Source organism: Argiope bruennichi, chromosome 7, assembly GCF_947563725.1.
Source record: "Argiope bruennichi chromosome 7, qqArgBrue1.1, whole genome shotgun sequence".
NCBI lineage: Eukaryota > Metazoa > Arthropoda > Arachnida > Araneae > Araneidae > Argiope > Argiope bruennichi.
Window position 1 is genome coordinate 36778395 of NC_079157.1, and position 12367 is coordinate 36790761.

Sequence of the window (12367 nt, forward strand, 5' to 3'; positions counted from 1 at the left end):
TTGTAGAAATCCTCACACCATTGGTGAAGAGCTTATTTTGCCAGCAGCAATTGAGATTATAGAAACTATGTTTGGAGATAATTTTTCAAAAAAATTGCAGTCCATACCTTTTTCAAATGATACTGTTGCCCGTCGAATTGGCGATATAACTGAAGATGTACAGCGTCAACTTTTCTCTTCGTGACAAATTGCTTTCAATACAGCTTGACGAAGCAACAGATAGTAATAAAGATGCTCAATTAATTGCCTATGTTCGAATTTGGGATAATATGTCAGTAGTAGAACTACTTTTCTGCAAACCAATAGAACTCAAAACATCAGCGCTCGCATTATTTGTTATTTTAAATGATTTTATGAACGAGGCAAACATAGAATGGAAAAATTGCATCGGAATATGAGCCGATGGTGCTCGTTCAATGTCCGGAAGATTCCAAGGTATACAAGCAATTGTAAAACAAAAATCGGACTCATTTCTTTCGAACTCATTTCTCAACCAGGTCCTGGTCCTCATTTCTCCTCCTGTTCCTGGTCCTCATTTCTCTGTGAATCCTTGTATGATTCACAGAGAAACTTTGGCTTCGAAAGAAATGAGTCCTGGTTTAAATATTGTGTTAACTACGGTTGTAACCGTAGTAAATTATATAAAAATGAAATCCCTGAAATCGAGAATCTTTTCCGCACTTTGTAAAGACATGGGTTCAGTACATTCAGGGTTACTATTTTATTGCGAGGCAAGATGGTCATCACGTGGGAAATTTTTGCAACGTGTTTATGAATTAAGAGAAGAAATCGCCATTTTCCTAGAATAAGAAAGCAGACAGGAGGCCGAGAATTTTCGCAATAGTTTATTTGTGATGAAATTGAGGTACTTGGTCGAGATATTCGAGAAATTAAATAACTTGAATCTTCAACTCCAAGGAGCAAATACACATATGTTGGATACGAGTGATAAAGTTAATGCTTTTTGTAGAAAATTGAAATTGTGGAGCAGAAATTTAAAGCAAAAAACCTAACAATGTTTGTAAATGTGGATGATTGTACTAAAACTTACAAGGCTGAAGAAGCCCACAGGTTGAGAATCGCTGTCCTAACTAATTAGTTCTGATAACATAGGATTGTTTCTAAGGAGTTTTCTCTCTTTTTCTAGAATATTATAAAGATGTTATTATGAAGAATTTTTCGGCATTAAAAAAAATTTGACATTGAAATAACTATCTCAATAAATCCATAAACAAATTCTTAATTCATTTAATTAATATCCGATCAGATAAAACTGTTCTAAAGAAGTCTTCTATACATTTCAAAAATATTGTGGAGATCTGACTAGGAAGTAGTGTTCAGTTCCACAAAATGTTTGCTATTTGAACTACCATCTTACTAAATCCTAAATAAACTCCTAACTAATTAGTTCTGATAACATAAGATTGTTTCCAAAGAGTTTCCTCTGTTTTTCTAGAATATTATGAAGAATTATTCGGTCTCACAAAAATTTTGCCATTGAAATAATTATCTCAATAAATCCATAAAAGAATTCTTAACTAATTCGATCGATATCTGATCATACCAAATTTTTTCAACGTCTTCTTTTTTTTTTCCACGTTTAAAGAATATTGTGATTATTCGACTAACTATCTGACTAATTCTATAAACCAATGCCTAATTAATTCAATTTGTATCTGATCATATTGTTACATAACTTTCTAGTATCCTTAAATTTAACGGATTTTCCTATAATAGATGTAACAAATGATGATGTTTATTAACACAAAGCCACGAATACAAGCGAAACGTCAAGACGACCAAACACAGCCAGGACATACACAAACAATAAATAACAACACTGCTAGCAAACTGCAGAACGCAAGCAGCACAACAACGATAAGAAGTTCAAAGCGCCCAGGAAGAGAACCTTGTTCAACTTTACTAATGAGAGCTGAACTCAAATGATTGCCTGCGGCTCTATCTCAAGGCCTTTTATAGTTCCCGAGACAAGGCAGAGAAGGATCTTGAACAATCAAGCATATCTCAGCTCCTATTGGTACTATCGCCAAAATTCTTGAAAATTCTAGAATCATCTATTTTGTCGCCATATTGCTCGCCAAATCACCAAGCCCGGAGGTCACTGATCCGACATCCAATCAGCATTCAATAGAGCTGATCGTAAAACGCTCTTTACTTCGATGGTAACAATTGTGCTGGGAAGAAATATTACAGATTCATAAGAATATAAATATGTTTTCATGAAGTTTCGTTTGGATTGGAAGAATATTGTGAAAATTTGACAATGAATTTATTTGGGTTCTTTTATTTTTGGGACAATGATTTTAGTACTATAATCTAAATTACAATTCCATACATTTAGCACTGTTTAAAAAGCCATGCGTTATTAAGACTTAACTTGATATGTATTTAGCAAACTCAAAAATGAACTTATTATTCCGTATTGTCTTTTTGCTGTTTTATTGTGAGGATATTTGAAATTTATATATCTCGCCAAATATTCCATGCAGAAAATGATTGAAATTGCATTATTTGTTGTTATAAACGGTTTTGTCATTTCTTCGCAAATTTTACGTATCAGAAATTTAATAGTTAATGAAGCTAACACCTTCACTTTAACCTTATCGTTAATGACCAATCCCCGGGTGGGGCACCTCGAAATGAGGATGAGATGCTCCCGACATGGTGGTTGGATCTCGCCACCCTGGAGGGTACACTAATAGGTGGGGGAGCTGACTCCTCCCATCGATGACGGAACGTACTTCCTTCGGGGAGGGTTGTACCGTGGCCGGTGACGGCCCTTAGGATTCAACCACAGTTCCAGCCAATGTTGATCCGGTCATTCAGTTTTATGGTTTAAATCCGTGTGCCTTCGTGGCGGGTCGGAGAGTTAGATGGCTGACTTACCGTTAATGACCATAACATGTGCCCTTAACCGCTCGATTCTCACCTTAAAACTGAAGAAGCTAAAATATATCGTCAAAGTTGTGAGCGAATTTTTTGTAAATAAAAGAAAGAGTGACAAAGTTTTCATTTTGATAGCTAGTGCACGTGTCTTTCCACAAATCTGCAGTAATGACTTTCCAACAGATTTTAAAGGAAACTTCAAAGGGGGAATTGAATTCTTGTTTCCGTTAAATTTCAGTCATTCGCTTTTATCCGAAATAGTAGAAATAGCTCACGAAATCTCAATTTTTGCATTTAGTATTCTATCTATGCTGGCTTTTAACTTTTTTTTACATTGCAGTCTGTCAATATATATGAAGCATTATAAAGAAATTTAAGGTAAATTTAGCACGAGAAACAGAATTCAACTACAAAAATGCTTTCGAATCGTATTCCAGTGAAGTCATTTGTCAATGGTTTTGATAAGAAACTATGTTTCCTAGTTTTCAATATAATGGTCAGTAGTTTTTGTTTTATGCATTATTTTATATCATCTTTACTGCGTCTAAACGCATTTCCTGACCATTTGGGCCCATATCTCATTTTTTGTCGTTTTGCTAATATCACTGCCCTATTTATAGCCATGTTTATCTCAGCGTCTTCGGTTGCAGAAGCGTCAATGGAAATGAATCTACAGCTTGGAATATGAAACTCAAAGGAATAAAATCGCATTGTCTGCATCAAAAGTTCATCATTTTTGCTAAAGAAGAAATTTATTTAATTAATTGGGACATTGCTCCTATCACTAGAAACTTCACCTTTGGCATTTTGGAAGCTATTATAACGCATGCTGTTATGATTGATAGTTTAGTGGCAAAATAAATTTGATCCGTAAGCCGCTGTTTGAGCAAGAAGTGCAAGACATCATTTTCACTCAAAAAACATTTCTCTGATATTATGCTTTATTTGATAGCATACTATTAAGCGCATATTTTGCGCCAGGTACCTTTCCATTAATGTTTTATGCTATGTTTGATGATATTGAACAAGAACTTTATAATACAGTTGATGTGCTTGAACAAGAACTTTACAATACAGTTGATGTACTTGAACAAGAACTTTACAATACAGTTGATGTACTTGAACAAGAACTTTACAATACAGTTGACTACACCTTAAATGATGCAAGATAGTTTTTTTTTCCGGAATTTTAATACGATTGTCAGAGATGTCTGCTTTAATAGTTTTGTCTGCTTTGAGTAGTGTGACAATTAAAAACTTATAATAAGAATGAGATTTGATTGGTTTAAAACAGAAATGGTCTCTCCAGTCTCTGTTATCAACGTTTATGTGTGAAAGGCATACGTTAGTTTCTGCTTTCTGTGATATACTTGTTGCTTTCGTGCATTTAAAACATATATTATTCCAAAAAGAAGGGTGTTTTCTTGGAAGGTCATAGAAAATGATACTGGAAATTTAGCTCCTAATTATCGGTAGGAGGAATTCGTTCAAACGCCTAAAATTATTATAACATAGGAGTGTTTCCTTCTTAAAGATTTTTGATTGAACGCTTCAATGTGACTTTGCTCCAGGTCGCAGTGATCAAGATTTTTCATGTTGGGAAACAAAACTGATTTGCTTGATTGGCAAGGAAAGGCACTATATTTCAATTTAATGGAAAATATGTTATATTTTGAGGAAGTATTAAGATAAAATGGACTATACAACTAAAGATAACGAATATTATAAAAACTCAGTTTCACAATAATGAAGTTAAAACTCCAAACGCTAAAAAAGTGGAGTCCATTTCGGAAAGAATAAAAGATATAATTCTTTTTATGAAGAAGGACATATTTCATATTAATAATGATATTTATGAGTATAAATAAAGGCATAGTTTCTGAAAAAAAGTTATTTCTTGCGAGTCCCAATTAATTTGCACACTATAGTATGATTACAAAGAAAATTCTTTAATTTTTATTCTACAAGAAAAAACGTATTGTTTTTTTTAAAAAAAAAAAAAACGCTTTCTTACCTAAACTTTTTTTGATTATGTAAAAATACATCATATTGATAAATTATGCTGGAATACAAAAATATCTGTTCTTTGAAATTCAATATTATCAAAAATATACATTAAAATCAATTTCTTACGCCAAGAAAAATACAATATATAATATCTAATTATAATATATTTTATAATATCTAATTATATATTGAAATATCTGAAATATGTTTTAAAATTCCATTTCTTTTTCCAAGAAAAATACAAAAACAACAACATATCTGCCATATCTTCCTTTTATTTATATATATTTAAGGGAAAAGGTACTTTGAATTTTTAACTTTGTTTTGTTTTCATCCCCGGAGGCATGATTTATGAGTAAGCAGAAGCGACGAGTACGAACACAACACAGAACGAAATGAGGAAAAGCTAATGAAAATTTTATCCCTGTGAATATATACTGTGAGATTTTAATAGGGATTTCCTACACATGTCAACCACAGGCAAGGGAATCATAGGGATCTTTTAAAAGAATGTGCTAGGCTTGCCATTTTTTATCCCTTCAATCGGAGCGTGGATACCGCTGACAAAAGCATTTTCACAAAGCTTTTGCTGCATTGATTAAATAGAAAAAGTGGAATGGGATCAGGAATTAAGAGAATATTTTAGAATGAGGTTCATATGTGTTGAATTGAGCTAAAAATTAGGAAATTAATTTTTAAATTAGATTTTAAAATATCATTACATATATATCTTTGCCTGTTATGTTATAGTGTACTTTGATAGAACTGCATTTTAGAATTTCGAACAAAACTGCTCTATCTTTGAATGAAAATTTAAACCTCTTATATTCATTTTAATGCCAATATATATTCAGAAGCGCCGAGATTTGCGAATAATTACTTTTCATTTAATATGCGCCAAAATATACAATACTAAATTGAAAAGACACTCAATATAATTAATAGGAATTTAAATTAATTATTATGAAAGCCATAAATAAAAATGACAATTTAATGTAAAAATGTAATTAAGATGAAAATATTTGAAAATTTAAATATGCATACATGAAAAAAATAACACAGCTCGTTACAGAGTTTGTAGAAGTGCTACATTTAAAAAATGAAAATATTTTCTAAAAAAGGCAAATAAATAATAATTCATGCTAAAAACTGATACTTACTTGTAAAATAAAATCTTCCTCTGTTGTCTCTGTTTCTGCACATTGTACAAAAATCACCATATTTAATTATCGATATAACAGCAACTTTCGTTTAATCTCCCGAGATTTGAAAAAAACCTTTATGGGAACCAGTGGTCGAGATTTCAAGTGTTTTTGAGGAAGAGAACTCTACCGGTTATCACCAAAGTGGTATAACATTTATGAATCTCGGGTTTCATTTTCAGTTGTTTGACTAATGAGTAAAGAATTCAGCTACAATCAGAATCGTGATATTCGAGTAAAAAGGTTTCGGTAAAAATAACTCTCACGAAATTAAAATCTATAAAATAATACATATTATCTAATATAATTTAAATGTTATGATTCTAATATATTTTCGTCCATTATTAAAATTACGAACCCTGTAAACTTCCTGTTGGTGTACATCAGATCATTTTATCTTCAATATCAGTGTTATCAATTATCTTCAATATTCAGTTCAATGTGCAATGGATTTTATCGAATGATTAAACTAATTATACTTATTTCCAAAATGATACAAAAAAATTATATTTAAGTCTTACATCACATACATCAAAACAAAAAATTGGGAATTTAGAAAACTTTTATTTTCTGAAACGGAAAAAAAAAATCAACGACAAATAAACTATACAGATTTATTTACAAAAAATAAATTTTTTTACTTATTTTTTGAAGTTGTTATCATCAAACAGCAATTTTGAAATACAAACAGCACTGACCAATTATTAACTAATTACTTGAAAGAAGAAAATCAACAGCTAGTTTGAGAAGCAAAGTTTAGGCGTTATCCTATTTAATTCGCATTCTCTGTATTGGAATTATATAACCTATATCACAAAAAATTGATGTTATTTTTGTATTTCACTCGCATGTTCCATTATTTATAAAATCAATGAACTCCACATTGCATATTTTTTAAGTGATCCATAGCTAATTTTTGAATGCATCATTGATAGAAGTTAAAATCTTGAGCAAAAAAGTCAGATTCCGTCTCTTTTGACTCTAATGAAATTTCATTTAATAGACCATCAATAAAAGAATCAACAAATTCGTTTCTCTTTTTCAATGATATTTGTTCCAATCTAAGAACTAATGTCTGCACGCGTTCTGCCAATTCCAGAAGATAATCATCACAATGTAGCTGTGCAAGCTTCACCATACTCCAAACATTCTCCCTAATCGGGAAATATGCCATAAAATCAGAGCATTCTTTCATCAGATTCTTCACCGCATATTTATCAGCTGCTTCATAAAGATCATAAGCGTCCGGAAGTGGAATATCTGAGAATTTACCACCGTCTACGTAAGACAAGAGATTATTTACAGTTCTAGAAGTAGCATCGCTCATCTCAACTCTTCTTTCAGACCTCTCTTTCATCGGATGTCTTAGCATGTTTTCAAAGACTGTCGAAGCAGTCAGAAGTTTGGAACCGATCGTTTCTTTGTTTTCTTCAAAAGGAACAAGAATAGTCTCATTATCAGCAGTTTGAATCAAAAAGTCAAATTTATGTTCTTTGTCATTTTCATCTTCAGTTGATGATTCATCTTTTCTATCCTCCTTTTCTCCAGCATTTTCTTCTGAGGCAAGTGTTGTATTACTTCCATCTGCTAAATTCTTTGATTGAACATGTTCTTTTTCAGAATCAAATCCAAACTTCCCAACAGACATGCACATATTTTCGTCACTAACATGTTGCAGATTCTCCGATTCTTTGTTGTCTGCAATTTCATTATTATTCCGAATCGTTTTAGTACTGCAAGTGGCATCGGAAGGACTGCTGGGATCTTCAGTATCGCTTTGAAGGTCACTCTTCTCATTCTTCGAGACATGGAAGGTAGCATTTTCGTCTCTGTCCATCAAATTTATAAAGAAAGGCACAACTCCATGCATCCTGTAAATGGATTTAGAAGGTTCATCTTCAAGAGATGCAATTGAATAAAACATTTTATACAGTTCTTCATCTGTTGTTAAACTGAAATCAACCATATTTTTACGTGATTGATTGGACTTCTGAAACATTCGGTGGCCATTAACTACGATGATAATATTTTTCGATGTATCGTCACCAGTTTTCTTCAACAGTCTAAATTTCTCATCGATGCTTTTCGACAGTTCAGTCTGTATAGTTTCATTACATTGCTCCCCAACTGCAGAGTTCATAGTAGATGCCACCTGTTCACTGAAGTTTTCACTATGTATTTTAATTGATTCCTCTCCCTTCTCAGTTTCTTCATATTTGCACATTTGTTTTTCTTCAATTTCTTTTTGCATTACATCCCCAGATGTTGGGATTTCTTCAGTTTCTTTGAGTATTCCAATACCAGACATAACTTTATCTGTGTTTTCTTTTGGTAATCGTAAACCAGAAGTGTAAGCTGAGACATATTCTTGAAGAATTGCATTATCTGATTTTTCATTTTCATTTTCTGCATGCATTTCAGTACCAGTCGCTTGGGTACCTTCATTTTCTTTGTAAAATTCAAGATCGAAGGGACTACTATATGCTTGAACCGATTCGAATTCATTGGGAAATGTGTAACTATCCAATGACTTAGCGCATGCAAATCCACTGCATTCATCGTCATTTTTCTCTTCGATATCTTTAAATATCTCAGTGAAATCACAAACAGCATTGTTGTCGATTCCACTTCCTTTGAAATTAAGAGTTTCTACAAGTAAAGATGGTAAGAACTCGGCTATCTTTGACAACGAGGCCAATTCTTGATTACTTTTGAGAGAAAATTCGAATCGCATTGTAAGAACATCATCAGGTAAAAATTCTTCCTTTTGTGAAAGAAGAGTGGAACGTTTAATGAATCTCTCTAATCCTGGAATGTAACAATCTGTAAAAATTATGGTATCAATTCCAAAAGACTGGCTATATCTTCTTTCGCCACTGATATCTATGATGCTTGCAGTACAACACATAGAGTTAGAAGAACCCATAGCAGTCAAATCTTGATCAGAAGTCATAGATGATTTGACTACTAGAGAAACATAGCCAGCATAAATTGGGCAACTTCCATTGGGAAAAACACTCACACTGAATGCATATAAACCATTAAAAAATTTGGGAATAAAAGTTTCTTCCTGCGGTTTAATGTCTCCAGAGCTGAAATTTTCAGTTTTTAAAACTAAAACATGATCCTCGCTTTGAATTAGTTCTTTCAAATCAAACGTATTCATTGTTCAGTACTACTCTGATGAAAATAGTTTGGAAAACGCACCTACTTAGAATAACAGCATCTGCTTTTGAAACAGTTGGATATCTTTCACTGACGATTTGTTTTTGCTATCAGAAATTTATTTTGGTCATAATGAAACTGCGTCTATTCTCAAATGGATATGCAATAAAAGACCTTTTATTTGCGATAAGAGCCTGGCGCTTTTTCATATGATCTAAAAAAAAGTTTGATAATACTTATCACATTGTTAAGCCACAAGATAAAGATATGACTTTCGATTCTCATCTGACAGTTCAATCGCACTGGCTCTGCCGTCGATAAATTTTCGATATCTGAAAGAACAATGATTAAATTTTAAATGCACAGTTTTACTATAATTGATGAATATCCTTAAAAAATTATGTTATTTTCTTAAAAATCACATAAACAATTTAATTTAAATGTGAATTCAAAATAGAAGTTTAGAAAAAAAATTCTTTATTTGTGAAAAATTCGCTCAACGCATGAAACTGATAAATTATTTAAACAAGATATATTAACATGATTACAATAATAATTGAAAATTAATCTGTTGCATGGTTTTCATCAGTTTTATTGTATTGATAGGTAATGCATGCATATTATATAACTGTTATTAATTTTACATTTTTATTCGTGGACCGCACATACATGCAAACATATATATGTTAACGGATAAATCAATGAATCATTTTTGGTTATTTTTAATAATAAGCGATTAATCATATTTAACGTAACACATATTATATATACTAATATGCAGAGCGTCCCCAAAAAATATGGGACAAGCATTTATTTCCTTAACTATTGGATTTAGACTTGTATTTCCAACAACAAAGTTTCATCAAATAAGATACTTATATGTAAGGAAATACTTTAGCATCTGTAAAAGAGAAATTTTTTAAAAACAAGTTTAAAATATTAAATTTTAATATGTTCAACATAGAGAAAAATTGTCAATAGGTAAGTTTTCTTTTACATTTTATCGTAAACCCATTGAAAAAACACAATATTTCTGATTGGATTATTTTTTAACTGTTTGTAAAATTTGCTGAGATTTTAAAAATGAAATTTATGGACTATTCAATACCATTTACTGGAATTTGAGCAAGACTTTCTTTGAAATTTTCAAGGATAATATATACATTACGAAAGATTATTTGAAATTTTCAAGGATAATATATACATTACGAAAGATTATTTGAAATTTTCAAGGATAATATATACATTACGAAAGATTATTTGAAATTTTCAAGGATAATATATACATTACGAAAGATTATTTGAAATTTTCAAGGATAATATATACATTACGAAAGATTATTTGAAATTTTCAAGGATAATATATACATTACGAAAGATTATTTGAAATTTTCAAGGATAATATATACATTACGAAAGATTATTTGAAATTTTCAAGGATAATATATACATTATGAAAAATTATTTGAAATTTTCAAGGATAATATATACATTAAGAAAGATTACTTGAAATTTTCAAGGATAATATATATATTACGAAAGATTATTAAAAGAGCAGAGACAAAAAAATAATAACGCGTTTATTAACTTCCATTAATTTTCACAAAATAATCAGATAGTGCATTAATTGTATTGCTTGATAACTTATTGAAAATGAATAATTTTAACACTTATACGAAGTTGCATGCATTTCAATGATATTTGAACATATATGATTCATCGTTCATAGTTTGTGACATGACGATAAGTTTTTTGAATTCATAGGCAAATATCTATAGAGCTTGCACTGCAAAAGTCAATTTATTTCTTAGTTCAGAAATTATGTCATTCAAAATTAATTGAATACATTGGCGACCATTCAGCTTTCTATTGTACAAATTGGATCAATCTAAAAGTTGATGAAAATATCACACTACATATCTATAGAACCACTGATGAGGATCTTATTCAAAGACTGGAATTTTTACCACTCTAAAAGTGATAGCTTTAAATATTAATGTTTCTATTAAAGAAACATTTGTTTGCCCAAATTGCATTTCTCTGAGAAGAAGGATTTGATTTTACCATAAATGAAATTCAATTGTGAAATTTCTAGGCGTCGATCTCGTAATTATCCATGTAATTATTGTATCAGTCCATGGACTTCAGAAATACTGTACATATGAATTTATTACATTCAATTATTTGATGAGTTCTGAATTTGAAAAATAAGACAATGCATTGATTTCTGAGTCACATTTATAATGCCACATCTTTCCCGTTCTTCTCCGGTAAAATAAGAGTCTGTAGTTTGTGATCGCCAAACAACTTTCTAAACACACTTCTTAGAAAGTCGATGGAAAATCGGGACACTACGCTTGCATTCATCTATAAGACAGGCGTTATGATCGCATACAATATAAATCATCAGTATTTCGAAACATTCCTTGTTACTGAAATACATCGTTTTATTATAAAGCATACAAGTGCGAGCAAATAATTTTATTTTCTTTTTCGGCACTCCTTTAATTTTCTGATATTTCTTAATTGTTCAGTTTCTCGTGTTCCTTTTCTGTTCTTTATAAAGTCAATATTTTAATTGTCGAACAATCAAAATGATTAGCACATTTCTTTAAAGTCTTGAAGTACTACTAGACAAATACTTACAGATGATGGCTTTTCTGCATTGAATAAACTTTCATTTCTAAAATAAGTATTTTCGTTTGAATTAGACATTAGTCCCTCTAAATTTAAAAATAAGCCTATCTCTGCGAATTCTGTAGTAGAAATGTGAAACTTTGTGTATGCATGGATGAATGTAAAAAAACATTTTATTAATTGGCATTTTTACTATATAGAGAATGTATAGAAACTCAGTTGTTTAAACTTTTTTTCTATCAACTTCCACAGAATCCAAAGTGCGTCCATACAATTTTTCACCTTATTTAATAAAACTTTGTAAATAGCAGTATATGCCTACCGATAATAATTTTAAAAAATAAAAGCTTGTTCCACTTTTTTGGGCGTGTGTGTATGTATATATGTACACTTTTGACGTTTACTTTATTAAAAAAAAAACACTTCTTTAATAGCTCTGAAAATAGCTA

At 31.0% G+C, this 12367-nt stretch overlaps 2 protein-coding genes across 2 annotated transcripts in view; both read right to left on the reverse strand.

Annotated features, from left to right (window-relative positions):
* The window catches only part of LOC129976483 (uncharacterized), a 37604-nt gene extending 31383 nt beyond the window's left edge, over positions 1-6221 (reverse strand). Inside the window, exon 1 of the mRNA XM_056090091.1 lies at positions 6075-6221. The gene's annotated coding sequence lies outside the window, so the exon portion shown is untranslated. The remainder of the gene's footprint in view (positions 1-6074) is intronic.
* Positions 6222-6669: 448 nt separating this feature from the next.
* LOC129975601 (uncharacterized) overlaps positions 6670-12367 on the reverse strand; it is a 37948-nt gene continuing 32250 nt past the window's right edge. The window contains exon 2 of the mRNA XM_056088670.1: positions 6670-9613. Within this exon, the coding sequence (XP_055944645.1) occupies positions 7042-9282 (2241 nt within the window). The 5' untranslated portion in view covers positions 9283-9613 and the 3' untranslated portion in view covers positions 6670-7041. The remainder of the gene's footprint in view (positions 9614-12367) is intronic.